The 21,061-nt window shown below is 47.2% G+C and overlaps 1 protein-coding gene across 4 annotated transcripts in view; it reads left to right on the forward strand.

Annotated features, from left to right (window-relative positions):
- Window positions 1-16,446: 16,446 nt before the first annotated feature.
- Window positions 16,447-21,061, forward strand: part of CNOT10 (CCR4-NOT transcription complex subunit 10) — a 54,230-nt gene continuing 49,615 nt past the window's right edge. For 2 of the 4 annotated variants that reach the window (XM_058657082.1, XM_058657081.1), the window contains exon 1: window positions 16,448-16,656. In XM_058657082.1, coding sequence (XP_058513065.1) covers window positions 16,635-16,656 — 22 coding nt within the window. In that variant the 5' untranslated portion in view covers window positions 16,448-16,634. Of the gene's footprint in view, window positions 16,657-21,061 lie in introns of all 4 variants that reach the window. The other 2 variants (XM_058657083.1, XM_004588249.2) reach the window with 2 other exon arrangements.

Raw genomic sequence — 21,061 nt, forward strand, 5'->3', positions numbered from 1 at the left:
GGCCCAAAGCCTTGGGACCCTGCACCTGCGTGGAAGACACAAAAGAAGCTCCTGGCTCCTGACTTTGGATTGGCTCTGCTCCAGTGTTGCAGCCACTTGGGGAGTGAATCAACAGATGGAAGATCTTTCTGTCTCCCGTCCTCTCTGTAGATCTGACTTTCTAATAAAAATAAGTAAATAAAGTACTAGAAAAGGAGAGCATGGGTGGCTGAGGCAGTGGCTCCACACGCTGATGCTCTTAGGTGATTAAAGCAATACTTATTGGACTTTTGTCTTTAATCTCATCTAAATCATTTCCTCTTCTGTTTCACCCAGGGGCAAGTGTGGCTGTCATCGCGCCTGCATCCCGTTGATCTCTTCCCCAAGGTTGCCTGTTCTTGAATGTTTCTTGGTGGAGAACTGGTTTGCCTCCTTGCCAAGAGGTAACAGAGCAAACAGGTACAAATGGTGCCCAAGTTCAGCGGCGTAGGGTGTCCAGTCTGAGAGCAAGACGAGAGTGAGAGCAGCGGAAAGCAAGGCTGTAAAGTTTAACGCACACAGCTGGGTATCTCAGTAAAGGACCGAGCCCAGTGGGCATTCACACTGGGGCTTACCAGGGAGGGCGGTCCAGGCCTTCCCGTTATTTCTCTGTCCTTTCTATCTCTTCTCCCAGACCAAGGGTTTATCGGGTGTGTAATAGGTTAGATGCGGTGTTTGCAGACTGAGTTGCCCACTTGGACCAGGCTGTCCGGATTCTCCTGGGATGCCTTCCTTGGAGGTGGGAGGAGGCTGATCGCTGGGACAGTCACTGGGGTGCGGCAGGAGTTTCTACTGTGACATACTGGCCTGTGTCCTTGCTGTGCTTTCCAGGCTGCTCCATCCTTTCTCTTTTTGCACAAGCATCGCTTGCCTTCGGCATCCAGATCACATTACCTATCTACAAGGGTGGTCTCCTTCTAGGAGCAGTGGTGGGGTGTTCAGAGCTTTACGACCTTGTTTTACCAGCATGTTTCCTCCGTCTCCACTCTGCCCAGCTCCTGACCACGGAGATCTCCACCATGAAGTCCAAGCTGTCTGCCTCCCCCACCACAGCAACTGAGATGAAGGTTTCATTACCAACTTTTTTTGTTTCTGTATTATTTTTTTTCTAATTCTTTCTCTTTTTTAAAGATTTATCTTTATTACAAAGTCAGATATACAGAGAGGAGGAGAGACAGAGAGGAAGATCTTTTGTCTGATGGTTCACTCCCCAAGCGGCCGCAATGGCTGGAGCTGAGCCAATCTGAAGCCAGGAGCCAGGAGCCTCTTCCGGGTCTCCCACATGGGTGCAGGGTCCCAAAGGTTGGGTCGCCCTTGATTGCATTCCCAGGCCACAAGCAGGGAGCTGGATGGGAAGCAGGGCCACCAGGATTAGAATCGGCGTCCATATGGGATCCTGGTGCATTCAAGGCAAAGACTTTATTATTTTAACCTCTACGTTACTGTACCAGGCCCTATTTCTTTATTTTTGATAATCTTTACATGGTTAATTAGGGTACAAAGGGTCAAGCGCTACAGGAAAGTGGATAAAACTATTGTTTCCACATTATCTTTTTATACTCTTCTTGTATCTGGGGTAAAGTGGGTGATAAAGGGAGAAGCCCCACCCAGCCTCCCAACCATCCCAGGGTCCAGGATGTGGAGCATGCTCTGAGGGTCTTGCTCAAGTGGTTTTGATAGTTCAACTGTTCTGAATTGCTGCCAGTCTCACCATTCAAAGCAAAATGAAATCTCTTCAGAATCCATTGATTGACATAGTCTATCTTAGAGTCTCCATTTGCCCAGTTTTTCACTGCCAACATATGGCTGGGATAGTTGATCGATTTGTCCTGTCCTCTGTTGTGGTGCCAGGTATCCTCTGCAGGCTCCGGTAGACTGCCATATCCTCCATGCACACCTGATTGTACTGTCCACTGCCCCATCTGAGCCTCTAAGGAGGCTTGGCTCTGGCATTTGCACTCTATGGCAGACCATGGAACCTGCACTTCTAGGGTTCTGAGTCCGTCAGTTCAGTTGGGGAGATCTCCAAAGAAACTTTGTCTGAGGTGATCCCAGAACAGATTCTTGTGTGTGCTTGCCAGTACAGGGCCCGGCACAGTCCGTCGCCCCAATCAGCTGGTCTTGCAATCGCTGGGTTGGTTTCCTTCAGTACCGTTCAGGCAACTTCTTCCTATGTAAATCCATTCATTCTCTCCTTGTTTGTGCTATTATTGACATATAAGTACATGTTCATGCTTATGCTATCCTTCTCTCTCTAAAATCTGCCTTTCAAATAAAAATAAAAACACCTTTTAAAAAGGAGGGAGGGGTGTGTTCATGATGAAAAACACATGAAACTTCTCCCAGCATGCACAGAACTCTGGCTACCGATCCAGTCACGGTAGCATTGAAACAACTTGATTACAAGGACTAGTGAATGGCATCAAAGCCTTTCACAAACATGACATGCTTGGCTTCTCTCAGGTCCTCTGTGGCACCTCTCCAGAGAGGAATGAGAAGTCCCCTGTCCCCCTTCTCCCCTTGGAAGATCACTCTGGCTTCCCTCCCTGCTGACAGATGTCCTTCTCCATACCTGGAAGGAAGGAATGTCATACCAAGAGGCCTAAAAGATTCTGAACAAATGGGTCTTGTTGAATTCCCCCCAATGCTGTCATCAACTCTTTCCCTTCTGTCCTTCAATCACACTTCCACACAACTGTCCATAAAAACACAGTTTCCCCCTAAGTGTTGGGGTCTTAGGCTCAGTGGGGTCCATGCTATGTAAGACCTACATTAAATACATGCATAGGCTTTCCTCTTGTCAATCTGGCTTGTGTTACATAAAGGGGTCCCAACCTTCAGCCTTGCAATGGGTGAGGGGGTAAATCGTACATTTTCTCCCCTGCCATAGTCACGCTGAACACCCAGCAGCGACACTGTGTGTGTGTCCTTTGTGATCATGACGAATTATTATTAGGTTCAGACCACTGATGCCATGGGATAATGCTTGACTTAGGATAATGTGTTTAATCTAAATATTTCTCCTTGTCACCTTTCATAATTGTTTACTGATGACTGTCTCTCTCTCTTTTTTTAAATACATTTTCACTTTCCACAGTTGAACAATCTTGGCTACTGGGATTCTCCATGGAAACAGGGCAGCGAATGCTTGCTACACCTTCCAGAGCGCATTAAGACAATGCTCTCCTTTTACTTGTTGCCTGGCAACAATCATCTCTTTTCACTCAAAGGGAAATCTCCTAGGTAGTTGCTGATCAGAGATTTTGGCAGGGTAAGGGATAAAACAGTTCTCATAACATTGGAGAATGGACAGAACAGTTTAATCCTTTCCATTTCTGAAGAGTCAAGTGATGTCTTTGCAATAAATGGCAGACAAAGCACGGAAGTGGGTGTGATCAGAGGAGAACACTCATCCAGGGTCTTGGGGAGCAACCCAGACAAAACTGCAGTTTTCTTGGGCGGAAGCTTTAAATTGCACGTACGAGACTCAGTTTGAATTTTATTTCATTTCCAATAAAAATAAATAAATCTTTTAAAAAGGAAAGAATTGTGAGGCAAAGGATCATCTACCATTGGAACCAATCCACTTGGAAGATGAACTGATTTATGGAGAAAGGAGAGACACAGAGAAAGATCTTCCATTTGTTGGTTCACTCCCCAAATGGCCACAAAAGCTGGGGCTGAACCAATCAAAAACCAGGAGCCAGGAGCTTCTTCTGGGTCTCCTCCATGGGTATAGGTTCCCAAGGCTTTGCGCCATCCTTTATTGTTTTCCCAGGCTATAAGGAGCAGGGTGGGAAGTAGAGCAACCAGGACATGAACCAGCGTCCATATGGGATTCTAGTACTTACAAGGTAAGGATTTAGACATTAAGCTATTCTTTCTTCTTATCCCATCTTCCTTCTTGCCCCATCTTCTTACCCTAGTTTACCAAGCACAGAGTATTATTCATATCGTTCACTCTGGGCTTGGTATAGAATGCTGTAGAATGTGGTGGACTATGTAGACCAGTGGATTCTGAAGAGATTACATCATGTTTGGAATGGTGAGACTGGCAGCAATTCAGAACAGTTGAACTATCGAAACCACCTGAGCAGTGCCCTCGGAGCATGCCCCACGTCGGGGACCCTGGGATGGTTGGGAAGGTGGGTGTGGCTTCTTCCTTTGTCTCTCCTCTTCTCCCAGATACAGGAAAGAGAAAAGAGAATGTGTCAACAATGGTCTTACCCACTTTCCTGTAGCCCTTGACACTTTGAGCCCTAATCAATTATGTAAAGATCATCATCAAAATTAACATATGTGTGTATAAAAAAAAGAATGCTATAGAATGTGGGTAGATGTCACCTATGCTATGTCAAGCCAGAGGCTTCCAATGAGTTTTGGAAAATGAGCAGCACTGCCTGCATTTCTGCCAGCTGCCAGGGAGCCAAAGCCCTGCCAGTTTAGATCCTAGAATGAGAATTGGGTAAAAGAGACCAAATCGAAGCACAACCTGCAAAGACAGTGAGTGAAGAAGATACACTTGTAAGTTGTTGAGGGCCGAGGCTTTCCGAGGCTTTCCGAGCCTGTGATAGTAGTAACATCCACACCAGACTAATGCAATCCTTGAGGAACCGAGTATTCCTACCAGGAATGACGTATCCACTGAGACTCCGCTGCCTATATTAGAGTACCTGGGTTCGACTCCTGCACTCTGCTCCTGACCCCAGCTTCGTGCTGAGGCTAATCCTGGCAGACAGAGCAGTGATGGCTCAAGGAACTGGGTTTCTGCCACCTGCATGGGAGACCTGAATTGAGGGCCCAGATCCTGGTTTCAGCTTCAGCTGCAAGCTGATGCTAACATTTGGGAAGTGAACCAGCAGATGAGAGCTCTCTATCCAACTGTGCGTGTATGACTGCCTCGCAATTAAATAACTATGTATATTTAAAAAGTGAATGTGTACACTGGGTTCTGATCATCTAATCCCATTTTTCCAATCACCCATCACACAGCTAAATCTATTTTAGAGACCAAGTGGTTGCCGCTGCCTGTGCTGCTTGAATCCCATATGGGCCCTTGTTTGAAACATGGTTGCTCCACTTCAAATCCAGCTCCCTGTTCATGTGCCTGGGAAAGTGCAGACAGATGGCACAAATGGCCCCTGTCACTTACTTGGGAGACCTGGAAGAAAACTCTAGGCTTTAGCCTCGACTCCAGCCATTGAGATCACCTGGAGAGTAAACCAGAAATCTGGAAGATCTTGCTTGTGCCTTTCAAATAACTTTTTAAAATCTTTTTTTTTAAAGACTTACTTGTTGTCTTCAGGATATTGAGGTGCTTTTTAACATTAATTAATTTATTTGATAGAGTCACAGAGTAGGAGAAGAAGAGGCCGAGAGAGAAACAGAACACGTCCATCCTCTGTTTCATTTCCTAGATGGCTTCCCTCCTGGCTCCTGGCTCCTGGCTTCAGATGGACTCAGTTCCAGCCATTTTGGCCAGTCAGGAAGTGACCAGCAGACAGAGGATCTTTCTCCCTGTCTCTCCTGTCTGTTTATCTGCCTGTCCAGTAAAAATAAATAAATCTTTTTTTTTTTTAATTGTAGCTCTGCTACTTCTAATCCCAGCGGCCCTGCTTCCCATCCAGCTCCCTGCTTGTGGCCTGGGAAAGCAGTCAAGGACGGCCCAAAGCCTTGGGACCCTGCACCTGTGTGGGACACCCGGAAGAGGCTCCTGGCTCCTGGCTTTGGTTCGGCTCAGCGCTAGCCATTGCAGCACTTGAGGAGTGAATCATCATACAGATCTTCCTCTCTGTCTCTCCTCCTCTCTGTATATCTGACTTTGTAATAAAAATAAATCTTAAAAAAGAAAATTGCAGCTCTCCCACTGATTCGCCCCTACATACACACACACACATACACACACACACACACACACACACTTTTTGTAGGTTCCCTGCCTTCTCAGGGAACAACCAAATGAAAAGGAAACAGTAGAAGGGTCTGGTCTCAGGGTTAAGATGGCTCAGTCTCCGCACCAGCATAGGGAAGGACTGGACTCATTATGAGTTGGACCACTTAGGGCTAGTTAATGAGGCACTGCAAACTCAAATGCGTGCAAAGGAGGAGCTAGGGAGAAGCAGGTGGATGGGCAATGTGGAACTGGCTCTGTGGGGCTTGGCAGGGCTGTGCTCAGCACAACCCCTCTCTCCATGCCTGCTGAGGGAGGCGGCTCCTCCTCTGGCAGGGAAGGACAAGAGGCCTGGGGTTGCCAATTCAGAATCAGAAAGAGTTGGGAAACTAAATGTTTATGAAATCTTCTGGTTTTTAAATGCTGGCAAGGAAAATTTGAAGCACTGTGAATTTCTGGCAGAGAAAATTAATCTTGCCTAGGACTCCACTGGACAGCTCCTAAGGGTCCCTGGGTGGGATGACTTTTAAAGGTTCCCTATTTGGTTCTGTTGCAGCCTGACCCATGCGCCACCTAGCGGTAGGACAGGCCGTCAGCGTTCCCAAGAAGACACTTCAACAACAAAACAAAATTTTTATTAAGTTTTTAATTTTTTTTAAATTATATTTCTATTTGAAAGGCAGAACAAAATGGAGGGAGGGAGCGAGATCTTCCATCCCCTGATTCACTCCTCCAATGCGCACTGGGCCGGGCCAAAGCCAGGAGCTAGGAACTCCATCTGAGTCTCCCATAGGGGTGGCAATCACTCAATCTGTCTATAAATTTTAAGGATGTATTTGTGGTCTGAGAACCCTATAGATCTTTACTGTGGTTTAGATCTTTCTGATTGTTCCTTAATAAGCATGAGAATTGCATGGATTATCTGTCACTGTGGGACAATTCCTTCCAAAAAGTGGTGGCTGCAGGGTGGGTTGGACCCCGTGATTGAAACACCAAGGGCCAGAGTTGTGGTACAAGAGGTCAGGCAGCAGTTTGTGATGCCAGCACCCCATGTGAGACAGGCAATTTGAGCCCCAGTGTTTTTCAGCCTATTTCTGGTCCAGTTTCCTGCTAATGGGTTTGAGAAGGCAGTGGAAGATGGCTTAAGTGCCTGGGCCCCTGACATCCACAATGGCCAGAGCTGAGCTAATCCGAAGCTAGGAGTGAGGAGCCTCCTCCAGGTCTCCCACGCAGGTGCAGGATCCCAAGGCTTTGGGCCATCCTCCACTGCTTTCCCAGGCCACAAGCAGGGAGCGGGGCTACCGGAATTAGAACCAGCGCCCATATAGGATCCTGGCACATGGAAGGCAAGGACTTTAGCTGCTAAGGTACCGTGCTGGGCCCAGATCTTTTGCTTTTTAAACAGCAGCATCTGAACATCATGGCCCAAAAGGGATGAAGCTGCAGTGATGGAATCAACAGGCAACGGAGCATTCAATCTGGCAATGCCTTATAAAAAAAAAAATAATAAAAAAAAAATAATAAATAAATAAATAAATTGTTGGGCCCGGTGAAGTAGCCTGGCAACTGAAATCCTCACCTTGCACGCACCAGGATTCCGTATGGGCAACAGTTCCAATCCCGGTTGCTCCATTTCCCTTCCAGCTCCCTGCTTGTGGCCTGAGAAGGCAGTCAAGGATGCCCCAAGGCCTTGGGACCCTGCACCCATGTGGGAGGCCGGGAGGAGGCTCCTGGCTCCTGGCTTCAGATTGGCTCAGCTTCGACAGTTGCAGTCACTTGGGGAGCGAGCCATTGGACAGAGGATCCTTCTTTCTCTCTCTCTGCCTATCTTAATATCTGACTTTTCAATAGAAATAAATAAACCTTAAAAAAAGTGTCAGTATAATATTCCCAGCCCAGTTAAGACTGCCTAGTTACAATAATGACAAGCACGGCACATTATTCACTAGAGGATAGAACCCAAGCAAGCACTTCATGCAACTCATTCAATGCTAAACAAGTTCACCATTATTAATAAGAAAAGAGGTTACTACTGAGCAAACTGTGTGCAAGTTGGTTTCTTCGAATCAATGAGGCCCCCACCAGGAACTCACTTCTGAGAAGTGGGCAGGTGTCAACACAGCTAAATTAAAAACTCCCCTTACCCGCAAAAGTATCTGACTCACTGCCCCAAACTCTCAGAGACCCATTGCAAGACTATGAACAAACCCATTCTTCCTTGTTTTTTCTTGTTGACGTTTTTCATCCTGTCAGTGAGGAACAAGAACCCAGTCACGTACTAATACCAAAATTCCTACACCATAATTACCTGCTCCATTTCTCAGATGAGAAAACTGAGACTTCAAAGCTGAAGTTGGGGTCACTTGTATCCCGGAAACAGAGCTGCTGAGATACTCGTCAAAGGAACATGTTCACTCTCTTCTGTAGCATTTTATTTCTGGAATCTCTCCCGAGCCATCAACTTCACCGAAAATCAGCACCAACTATCATTAGAACTGCAACAAAAGGAAATCAGACAATAGAGTTAATAGAGACACAGAAAACATTATTTTACAATCCCAAAGCTGCACTTCTTCCCATCTGAACTTGAGTGGGAAGGAGGAAATAATGTTAACCTCCTCATTAGTCAGTCCTCCCCCAGCCAACTGATTCAGCCCCATAAACAATAGGCATAATTATAACGAACACTTGTGTGTTTATATCTGTGTGTCTAGACACAGCTTACATTGAAAACAAAAGGCAGCAGAAAGGAAAAGGCAGCCCGCTGTCTTAAATTTTTGTGTGTCCAACTTTTCCTTTTTAAAATTTCATCATACTTTGTTATTTGAAAGAGTGAAATTGAGCTAGATGTTCAACTTGCTGTAAACAGGAGATAGTTCATACAGTTAGCATATTCAGATTTGTCTTCTAAAAATGCTTCGTAGAGGAATCTGTTTAGGGGTTACAACAAGAATGCATTTTCAAAAAAAAATTGTTTATTTATTTGAAGTAGAATTAGAGAGAGATCTTTCCTTCATCCACTGCTTCCCTCACGGCTAGGAACCGGGCTGGCTTAAAGCCAGGAGCCAGGAGCTTTTTTTTTCCAAGTCTCCCACATTCAAGAACCCAAGAATTGGGGCCATATTCTGCTGCTTTCTCAGGCACATTGTGGAGAGCTGGATCAGAAGTGGAACAGCGGGGACTTGAACCTGCGTACATATGGGATGCTGACTTTTCAGGCAGGGGTTCAATGTGCTATCGCCAGTATTGGCTCCAGACAAGTATCCATTTTATAAAAAGTGACCAGGGCCTGGCATGATGGCTCAATTGACTAATCCTCCATTTACAAGCTCTGGTCAGGATCCAGAGCCCATATGGGATTCCCAGAACTTGTAACTGGAGGATTAGTCGGAGCTGAGCCAATTCAATCCCAGGAGCTTCTTCCAGGTCTACCATATAGGTGCAGGGGTCCAAGGGCTTGAGCCATCCTCTACTGCCTTCCCAAGCCATAAGCTGGGAGCTGGATGGGAAGCGCAGCAGCCAGATCACAAACCAGTGCTCACATGGGATGCTGGCACACTAGGCAGAGGCTTAGCCTGCTCTGCCACAGAGCCAGCCCAGGGGAATAACTTTTCAAGATCTATGCACAACATAGTGCTGTTAATAATGATGCACTGCATGTTTGAACATTTCTAAAAGAATTTTCAAATGTTTGTTTTTACTCATCTATTTTGAAAGACAGAAAGAGCAAGTGAGCTTTCATTGATTGATTTACTTCCAAATGCCACAATAAGGCCTGGTGTGACAGCTTTATTGGTTAATACTCCATCTCTAAGCAGTGGAATCCCACATGGGCTCCAGTTCTAATCCCAGCTGCTCCACTTCCCATGCAGCTCCCTGCTTGTGGCCTGGGAAAGCAGTCGAGGACGGCCCAAAGCCTTGGGACCCCACACCTGTATGGGAAATCCAGAAGAAGCTCCTGGCTCCTGGCTTCATATCACCTTGGCTCCAGCCACTGTGGCCATTTGGGGAGTGAACCAGCAGGCAGAAGATCTTTGTCTCTCCTTCTCTTTGCAAATCTGTCTTTCTGACAAAAATAAATTTAAAATGCCCAACTAGGTCAAGTTGAAGTCCAGAGTCGAGAATTTAATCTAGAACCCCCAGTGGGGGTGACAGAGAACCAACTTCTCGAGCTACTTCTTTGGATGTTCATTAGCAGGCAGCTGTAATTGGGAGAACAGGGACTTGAACCCAGTCACGCTAGATGCTCCCAAGAGAAAAAGTAATTATGCGAGGTATGCTAAATGCCTAATTTATTTATTCCACTATGTGTCACATAAGAAAGGCAATTATGTGAGTTGATGGATATGCTAATTGCCTAATTTATTTATTCCACAACATATCAACGTTTCACAATAGCACATCGTTTCCCATAAACATGTAAAATTATCTGCCAATTGAAATGAAAATAAAATTGTTGTTAATACTAAGGATATGTAATAAAGTAAATTAACACGACAGAACATCAGATAACAAGATTTATCAGGTGGAGATGTAAGGAGAGTTGGGTGGGATTTCCCAGAAGTTACAAGGATTATGCAAATACACGTCCACAATCACCAGAGGAAGTTCAACAGTACACAGAGCAGAAACAATCCAAGTCAGGACAAGAGAGCTTGGTGTGATTCCATTTGTTTTCTCTGCTAGACACAGGGTGGGTTTAACCTGCATGAATCAACCATCTTAAGGAGAAGGATTTGCGGTCTTATTGTTCTTCCTTCCGTTTTATGCATAAATGAAAGAGCAGAAGGGAAAGGCTAACACGTGATTGGTCACGTCCTGAGCTTGAAACTCTGGACTGCGAAGGAGATGCAGGAGGCTGCACGCTCTGGGGTCTCTGCACCCCAAACAGAAAGAAGTCACACACACGAGACATCTGTACAGAGGCTGATCTGTAACAAACATCCAACAAATGTGGGCTGATACACAGTGAAGACGCCAGTCACTCTCCTTTTGGGACTATCTATGCATCTCAGTTCTTCAACGAGCCTCAATGCTTCTACTTGGCACACCTGGTCCTGCTGCAGTAGCTCAGCAGGCTGGGTCTAGTCTCAACTGCTCCATTTCCAATCTAGTTCTTTATTTATGGCCTGGGAAGGCAACAGAGGATGGCTCAAATCCATGGGCCTCTGCACCCACAAGGAGACTCAGAAGAAGCTCAGGATCGCCTTTGGATCAGCTCAGCTCTGTCCACTGTGACCATCTGGAGGGTAATCCAGTAGATCTCCCCCCACCACCCCACTTCTCTGTGTCTCTCCATTCTGTACATCTTTCAAATAAAACATAATTAAAAAAAAAACAACTTTATATACTTGAACATGATACTATTGTGGTCAGAAAAGACAATCTCAGACAAAAGAAATCTGTTTTCAAAAACCTACCCTAAGTGGAGTATAATTTATGAGACGGTACCACCTAGTGGTCAAAGGTAAATTACATTTCCAGGTTCAAAGCAGCTTAAGCAAAATCATAGGTGTAAACCAGCGCTGTTGCACACACATGGCATGCAAGCCGTATCTGCAGGATGCATGCAGAGAGCCCAGGACTGGACAGAAATTGATTCTGAGGCTCAGGAAGTCCCAGAACAGGGGTTAGCAATGACGGTGCAAGCAGGCAAGGGCAGTGAAAGTGCTTCCAGGGAGAGGTGAGGAAAGTGGGAAAGATTTCGGGTGCAGCTGGTCTAAGCGGCTTTTCTTGCATGACAGGCTCTTGTGTGAGAGACATCGTGGACCCCTGAGCCCTGATCCAGTCTCTGCTCCATCTTCAGCGACCTTTCCAGCCAGGCTGTGCTTACCTGAGGCCAGGCGAGGGGATGGGGGACTGGTGCTGAGGGCACCTGATGGTGCCCCCACAGTGCTAGTGTACACTGCTGCTTAATTCCAGGTTTGATAAGGGTCACGTCCAGGCTAATAGAGAACAGAAAGCTGGGCCTAATGGGGACACTTGAGCTTCCAGACAGCTTAATGTGACGCTAGCTTGCTCAGCCACTGCCACCTGCAGCTCACCCCTAGCACCACCCAGGACTGCCCTTCTGATGAGATTTTTAGGAGTTCTGAGGTTAGTACTTCTCTGTTTCTCAGAGATCCAACCACGTTCCACTAGGCTCTACCTTTTTTTTAAAAAAAAATTAATTATGTTCTAAAGAATATGATATGCTGCATTTATTTTTATTGGAAGGTAAGATTTACAGAGTGAAGGAGAGACAAAGATCTTCCACCTGCTGGTTCACACTCCCCAAGTGACTACAATCGCTGGAGCTGAGTTGATCTGAAGCCAGGAGCCAGGAGCTTCTTCCGGGTCTCCCACACAAGTGCAGGGTCCCAAGGCCTTGGGCCGTCCTCCACTGCTTTCCCAGGCCTCAAGCAGGGAGCTGGATGGGAAGTGGGGCTGCTGGGATATGAACTGGTGTCATTTGTGGTCTGGTGCATGCAAGGTAAGGACTTTAGGCTCTAGGCTACTTTGCTGGGCCTCTACCTCTTTTTTAAAGATGTATTTTTCTTTTATTAGAAAGACAGATACACAGAGTAGAGGAGCAACAGAGAGGAAGAACTTCCATCCAATGATTCACTCCCCAAGTGACCGCAATGGCCAAAGCTGCGCTGCTGATCCTTTCTCTGTCTCTGTCTCTCTCTCTCTCTCTCTCTCTCTCTCCTTCTCCTGTAACGCTGCCTTTCAGATAAATTTTTAAAAAAATTTTATTTTCATCTTAAACACCATGTCAAATACATGTCCCTAATTGTAATCCTCATATATAGGCAATGAACAGCCTGAAAAATAAATCTTTTTTAAAGATTTATTCATTTTTTTATTACAGCCAGATATACAGAGAGGAGAAGAGGAGGAGAGGAAGATCTTCCGTCCGATGATTCACTCCCCAAGTGAGCCGCAACGGGCCGGTGCACGTCGATCCGATGCCGGGAACCTGGAACCTCTTCCGGGTCTCCCACGCGGGTGCAGGGTCCCAATGCATTGGGCCGTCCTCGACTGCTTTCCCAGGCCACAAGCAGGGAGCTGGATGGGAAGTGGAACTGCCGGGATCAGAACCGGTGCCCATATGGGATCCCTGGGCTTTCAAGGCGAGGACTTTAGCCGCTAGGCCATGCCACCGGGCCCGAAAAATAAATTTTTAAAAATTCCTTTAGAAATGCCATAAAAAAAGGATAAGGAACTAAGTACCTAAGAAATAGATTTGACAAAACAAATATGAAATATGTGCTCTGTAAAGTACAAAACATTGTTGAAAAAAGTTACAGAATGTCTGAACAAATGGGAAAAGATCACAGGTCCACAACTAGCACTGGGGCATCTCACAAGGGAGTGTCACTTAGAATCCTGGCTACCGTCTGATCCAGCTCCCTGCTAATACACCTGCATCCCAGTGGAAGGCCAGGTTCCTGCCTTCAGCCTGGACCATCATGGCCATTGCAGCCACTGGGGAGTGAATCATATCTCCCTTTCTGTCTGTGGCTCCCACCCCTCTCTTTCTGTCACTCTGCTTTCAAATAAATAAATACAGACAGGGCCATCATTGCGGTGCAGTTCATAAAACCGCTGCCTGCAGTGGCCAGCATCCCATATGGATGACAGTTCTAATGCTGGCTACTCCACTTCCAATACAGCTTCCTGCTAATGCACCTTGGAAAACACTATAGGATGACCCAAGTGTTTGGTCCCTTGCACCCATGTGGGAGACCCGAAAGAAGCTCCTGGCTCCCTGCTTCAGACCAGGCCAGCTCTGGCTGTTTTAGTCGTTTGGGGAGAGACCCAGCAGACAGAAGACCTCTCTCTCTGACTTCCTCTCTCTGTCTTTGTAATTCTTTCAAATAAAATAAATTTAAACACATAAATAAGGAATGTATAGTAACTGCATAATACAGACTATCATATCCGGTTGTGAAGATACAATGTGGTATGCATCTCTACTTCCAAAGCAAAGATGGACTCCCAATGAAACTGTTGGATATGTCTTGACAATAGGATGCTGGACTCTGCCATTGTCTGTACCCACAATGTCAGGACACACTTAAATAACAGAATGATGGACTCATGACTGCTTATGAAGTGCTATACTATTATAATTACAGGGGGAAATAAGTTGGGGGGAGAGAATAAAGACAGGGGAGTAGCGGAAACCCAGAGCCTATGGAATTGTACTATAAAATTAAAATAAAACAGAAGAAAAAATAAAAATAAATACACACATAAATACAACCTTCTTTAAAAATTAATAAATAAAACTCATGTAGAATTTGAGGAGACCCTAAATAGATAACAGGATCAAAAACAACAAAGTTGAAGAACTCACATGTTCCCGTTTCAAACTATACTGTAAATAGTCATTCAGACAGTATGTAATGTCATAGGAACAAACATAAATATCAATGGAATAGTCTTGAAAGTCCAACTGATTCTTCATCCAGGTCTCCCATCTGTACAGGAGCCCATGTGGGATGCCAAAGTCAAGAATGGCAGCCCTTCTAATTGATCGGGGCGATATTCTGCCAGCTCTGCCTTCAGACCAGAGATGGTCTCCCCAGGAAACCGTTGAATTTCTCTGGACAATAAGATGCTGGACTCTATGCTTGGTATATGTTTGCAACGAAAGAATCTCGACTTAATTTGAACTGTAATACTGCAACAAGGTGGAGGAATCCACCATGGGGGGAGGGTACGGGGAGGGGATGGGGGAATCCCAGAGCCTATGAAACTGTGTCACATAATGCAACGTAATAAATAATCAAAAAAAAAAAAAAAGAAGATAAGGACTTTGAAAAAAAAAAAAAGAATGGCAGCCTTACCTGCGGTGCCAGATGCCGGTGCCAGTTGATCTCTCTTTTTTTTTTTTTTTTTTAAAGATTTATTCATTTTATTACAGCCAGATATACACAGAGGAGGAGAGACAGAGAGGAAGATCTTCCATCCGATGATTCACTCCCCAAGTGAGCCGCAACGGGCTGGTGCGCGCCGATCCGATGCCGGGAACCTGGAACCTCTTCCGGGTCTCCCACGCGGGTGCAGTGTCCCAAAGCATTGGGCCGTCCTCAACTGCTTTCCCAGGCCACAAGCAGGGAGCTGGATGGGAAGTGGAGCTGCCGGGATTAGAACCGGCGCCCATATGGGATCCCGGGGCTTTCAAGGCGAGGACTTTTAGCCGCTAGACCACGCTGCCGGGCCCAAGTCAGTTGATCTCTTGACGAGGGTGCCCAGACTACCCAAGGATGAGAAACCAGTCTTTTCAACTGGGTATCCATATGCAAGAGAATGAAACTGGGCCTTTTCCTCACACCATATAGTCAACTCCACATTTACCTAAGACCTAAATTTAACCTCTAAGTCCTTAAAATTCTTAGCAGAAAATAGAGGTCAACCTTTGTGATCTCAGACTTGACAATGGAGTCTTGGATGTGGCACCATGAGAAAATAAAAGTGGGTGCATTAAACATCTCTACAACTTAAAATTTCAATGTATTGAAGAACATACTGCAGCACAGTGCAAACAGGGACTGATGACAGAGGGCATGACCACACCCAAGTGCGCACTGGAGTCCTGGCTCCTAGGTTTCTGTTCTGACCCAGCTCCCTGCCAATGCACCCAGGAAAGCGGCAGGAGACGGCCTAGGTCCTCAGAACCCGGTATGCGTGGGCGGAAGGGACCCAGACACTTGGGCCATCTTGCGTTCCTTTCCCATGGAGCTGGACTGGAAAGGGAGCAGCTGGCACTCAAATCAGCGCTTATCCGGAATGTGTGTCTTCAACGGCTTAACCTGTGGCACCACAACGCCGTCGGCCACTGCTGGCAGTCTGAATTAGAACAGAATTAGTGTTGCTTGTTTTCTTTTTCCTTTTGCCATAGGTTACGAGGAAACTCAACTCGGCAAGGTGTTTTTTTTGACACTTTGTTAAGTGTTGTGCCCAGAGTCAGTGTTCTGTGTCTTCACCCACAAAGGCAACGCCATAAAAGTTGAACAGCGGCGCTCCTGCTTTTTAACAGGTACACAAGTTAGCAGACTTTTTGTCCAAAGTAACTTTTTTTTTTTAAGGTTTATTTTTATTGGAAAGGTAGATTAGATTTTCAGAGAAAAGGAGACCCAAATTCCTCAGGTCTCCCACGCGAGTGCAGGGTCCCAAGGTTTTGGGCCGTCCTCGACTGCTTTCCTAGGCCCCAAGCAGGGAACCGGATGGGAAGTGGAGCTGCCGGAACACGAACGGGCTGTTGCAAGGTGAGGATTTAACCACTAGGCTACCGTGCCGGGAACACCACGATACCTTTAATAAAAAACAGCTAAGCGGCCTCGGTCACGGTAGGAACCACCGCCCGCCGACCTCAGAGCACGTCCGGCGGGGACGGGGCACGTAGCCGACGCCGGCGTGGGGCGGGGCGTGGGGCGGGGCCTGCGCGGTTCCCACGCCGCGCCGAGAGGTGGGAAGGGCCCGGCTTCCGGAAGTGCCGTGCGCCGGGCCGCCGCGGGGTGGAGTCGCTGCTGTGGTTGCTAGGCAACGCGCGCCCGCTTTTCGTCACTTCCTCAACCCGCCGCGGTCAGCCCACTCTGCAGGCCGGAACCTGGCGGCCCGCATTCGGGGTGGGTGAGCGAGTTGAGGACCATCGGCCAGGGCCCGTCCGGCGGGGGGCCGGCAGTCGGGGGCCACGCCACCTGCGGGGAAGACCCCGAGTCGCGGCGGCGGGAAGATGGCTGCAGACAAGCCCGCAGGTGAGGAACGCGCGCGGCGGGGCCCGGGGACGCCTGGGAGCGGGGCGTGTGGCTCCCTCGTTCCCGCGCCCTGCCTCGGGCCTTGGAACCCCGACTGCAGGAGTTTTGTCCACTCCGATGCGGGGCGAAGCGTCCTTCCAGCCCTCTCCCGGGTAGCTCGGCCTAGACAGCGTGCGGCCCCCGCGCACTCAGTGGCTCTCCACTGGGAAAGGCAGCCGACCCGGGGAAGGTCACCCCGGCAACCACCAGCTGCCCTTCCCGCCCGGTGCCGGACGCTGGGGCTCACCTGGACCCGTCCTCCATAAGTAACGACCTGTGGGATTAACTTTGCCAGCAGTGCTTAAATGGGCATGAAATGTTTGCGTGTCTCTCCATGATCCCCTATCTGTTCAGTACCTGTATTTATCTTCTGGTTCCTCAAGATAGCTCCTTTGTCTTGTTGGTTTTCTTTATTCGTTATTAGCCCTCCTGCCCCGTTCCTAGAATCTACCCCCTTTGAGAAATACGAAATTCCAGCCCAGCTCTGGAGGATCTCCTGTGATTTCTGTAAGAAATCCCTGTGGTATCTAGCCTTGACTGAAAGGAACCTGAGTTATGTGACTGAGAAGTGGTCAGGACTTAATTTTACAAACAATTCCATTTCGCAGAAAAGATGCGATCTGTCCCGTGCTGTACATTTTTGGTGGGTGCTGATGTCCGTAAGTGGCAAAATGAACTTCGGTATGAAATTCAAAAGGAGCCGCTCGGAAAATAAGTGCGGGTGAAAAAAAATCGTTAGAGGATCTCTTCCAAATCGGAAGAAAAGCAGCGGAGAACATGGTTACAAGGGAATGGAATGTTGCGGCTTCAGGAACGTGGGCCACTGGAGGTGTTCTTTGAGCGGAATTCTGAATGGACTGAAGCAGCCAGCTCTACAAAGTAGGAGGGAATGGATGGGAGGATGGTTCAGGCTGTGGGCTGACTTGGCCTGTTTGTGGCTGGACAAGGGGTCCTCGTTCTGTGGAATTCCTTTCCCTCCTTAGTGAACCAGGGATATGTGTGATTACACTGGGAAACGTAATTCCTTCTTGTTCGGGGGTTTGGTTAGCAGCTTCATGTGCAAGTCTGTTTCCTGTAACTTTCACAGGATGTCCCTTTTGATGACCATTTGCATGAAGTGTATCCACTTCTTTGGAAGTAACAGGCTTTCCAGAGCTGGTCCTGTTAATTCCCCATGTACCAGTTGCTTTCTTACATCCTATACTAATCTATAGGACCCATCAGGTTTCTTAACTGGGACAGTTGCAGTATTTTACGGTGTATTTGCAGGGTTCTAATAATGTGTGTCTTGATTGAGCCCTCACTCCCCAGGTGGCCACAACAGCTGGATCTGAAGCCAGCAGCTTCTTCTTCCGGATCTCCCACACAGGTGCAGGGTCCCAAGGCTTTGGGCCATGCTCTACTGCTTTCCCAGGCCACAAGTAGGGAGCTGGATGGGAAGTGGAACAGCAGCTGGAATACAAACCAGGGCCTATATGGGATCATGGTGCTTGCAAGGGGAGGATTAGCCGCTTGAGCCATCACATTGATGGGGCCAATGTGGGGCCTAGAATTATTAACTGTTTTCTTTCCCTTGTGCCCTGTTTGCTGACACACTATCTCAAGCTTCCCTGTGATCTCAACAAAGTGGAGTTTTCTTGCACAGTAGTGTTCCCACTTTGTCTCTGGCTAGTTCCGTCAAAGGAGAACAAGATGTGGAACAGGACTCCACGCTGTGTTTATATGTAGGGTGTGTGTCAATCACGCAAACTGGACCTTCAGAAACACCACCAACCAAGGCTGTACTTACGCATGAGGTTGTCTCTTGCCATGGTGTCTGCTTTTTTCTGTCACCTTCATTTTCTTCCAAGAAAGACTCAAGCTCCTCTGTGGCCTTGCGAGTAGGTGGGGCACACAGAAGTACCCTTGTGGCGGAGTCCCACAGCACCTGGGCACGCAGGTCCCAGATGAGTTCCTAAGTTTGTGGAAAATGTCTTCACCTGTCCGGACATGGTTTGGCTCAGGAACTGCAGTGCAAGCTAGGCCTTTCAGCTTTGTAACAACTGGTGTTTGATGAGCTGGCAAACTCACAGCAGTTGAACCCAGCACGCAGGCTCCTCCCCAAGTCCCTCATTGGCTGAATACTTGGGGTGTACAATCTTCCCAGCACGCAGGCTCCTCCCTTAGTCCCTCATTGGCTGAGTACTTGGGGTGTACAATCTTCCCAGCACACAGGCTCCTCCCCCAGTCCCTCATTCGCTGAGTACTTGGGGTGTACAATCTTCCCAGGACACAGACTCCTCCCACAGTCCTTCTTTGGCTGAGTCCTTGGGGTTTACAACCTTCCCAGCCAGAACCTAAGTTACAATCACCTTCCTCCTTCCTTCTCTAGAATTTCCTCTTGTGAATTGGCTACTCCTTAGCATCCTGTTGACCTAACGGATTTTGCTATGTGTGTAAGCCAGTCAACAAACATTTTTGAAAATGGACCAATAGATATTGTCTCATATCCTTGTCTACATTTCAACTATTGTGGTTCTACTTTGTGTCTCTTAGTATGATATATTTCATAAGTAAATTAAACTGGTATGATTTTTTTCTGTTCTGTCCATTGCATTATCACTGCTGCCTTTTTTGTTTAAGTTGTGAAACCCTCGTTGGGTCGTGTCATTGTCCTGCCTGTAAACTTCAGGCTGTCCTGATTTGGAGCATCCAGTATCTCCTCTTTATTATGGGTCGTGAGCTTCTTTGCTGTCTTTCCCACTGAGTTGGATAACTCGACATCAGAAATGACTGACTTGGTTTGAGGCGTTCCCACAAGTGTTCAGGAGCTGAAAGTCTGGTCCCTTGATGTTGTTGGGAAAGATGGTGCAGCCTCTAAGGGGGGTCTGCGTGTGGCATTTGTCCTGGGCATAAAGCTGAAGTAAGCCATGTCTCAGCTCGGTATCCAGCTCCAGTTCCGGCCCCTGTCCTCAGCTTCTTGCCGCACAGACCTTGACAGGCAGTCTTGGTGGCACAGTGACTCGTTTCCTCCTTCTCACAAAGGAGACCAGGATTGAGTTTGCGGCTCCTGGTTTCAGGTCCAGTCTCTGCAAGCGTTTGGGAAGCAAATGAGGTAGATGAGAGCTCGCTGTTATGTTTGACTCACTTCTTCAAAATAAATAAAGGCGGGGGCTGGTGGAAGGCAACTAGCTACCTGGGGCACTGTGGTTGGAACGCATTGATGTAGTTCTTCGGGACTCCAGTTAGTTCCCCAAAATTGTTTCAGTATTGATTGCACGTGGGAAGGAGTTGCAGCCCATATGGAGCTCTGACTGGTGAGAGGGCCAGGAGAGGGAGAAGGGGGGTGAGACAAATGCTTGAGTCTTTCCTCCTGTGTCCTGCTTGGGGGTGGAGGGAGGGCTGCACCGTTCTTTGCTGTCCAACTGTGTCAGCACTCAAGAATGGAGACAGTTGCTTGTCACTGGAGACCCTGATGTGGGGAAGAATGAGCTGCTTCCAGCTCAGAGGTGGATCAGAAATGGAGTGGTTAGGACACAAACCGGCACCCAGATGGGATGCCATGCTTGGGGGTGGAGGATTAGCCAGTTGAATTGTTACCCCAGGCCCAAAAATAGATATCTTAAATATGTATTTCTATCTGTTCTTAGTTTTTTTTTCACGTATTTATCTGAAAGGCAGATTTACAGAGAGAAACAAAGTGAGCGAGCCTGCATCCTCTGGTTCACCGTCCATATGGCCAAAATGGCTGGAACTGGGCTGCTCAGAAACCAGGAGCCCAGAGTTTCCTCTGTCACCCATATGGGTGCAGGGGCCCAAAGACATGCTTCACTGCTTTCCTGGGTACACCAGCAGGGAATTGAATTGAAAGTAGAGCAGCTGGGACCCCAACTAATGCCCATTTGGAGGCGACACCACAGAAGGAGGCCTAACCTATTAAGCGTTGGCACTAGCCCCATGTATATTATTTTAATCCCATAACGATTCTTCCCACTCACCCAACTTCCTCCGCTCCCCGTTTTTTCCCTCTGAATTCCTTTCTTCTTTTTTCTTTTAATTTTTTGTGATAACATACATTCATTTTGTAGTCACAGGCTTAGTCTTCCACTAAATAATTTAACCCTGGGAGGACTGCTATTCTGCAAGAGTAGAAATACTATGAACAGTAACTGCATCTCACATGACAGCTCTGCTCATTACATTATTTGGTACTCTGTGTCTGCAAATCAAAACGTGATTGGTCTTTTGGGATCTGACTTATCTTTCTAATTTTTGTGGCCTCCAGCTGCTTCCATCTGGTTGTACGGAATTTCATTCTTGTTATAGCTGAGTGGTGTTCTGTCTTATACATATGCCATATTTTCTGTAACCCGTCACTTTTTGATGG

Source organism: Ochotona princeps, chromosome 30 (genome assembly GCF_030435755.1).
Source record: "Ochotona princeps isolate mOchPri1 chromosome 30, mOchPri1.hap1, whole genome shotgun sequence".
Classification (NCBI taxonomy): Eukaryota; Metazoa; Chordata; class Mammalia; order Lagomorpha; family Ochotonidae; genus Ochotona; species Ochotona princeps.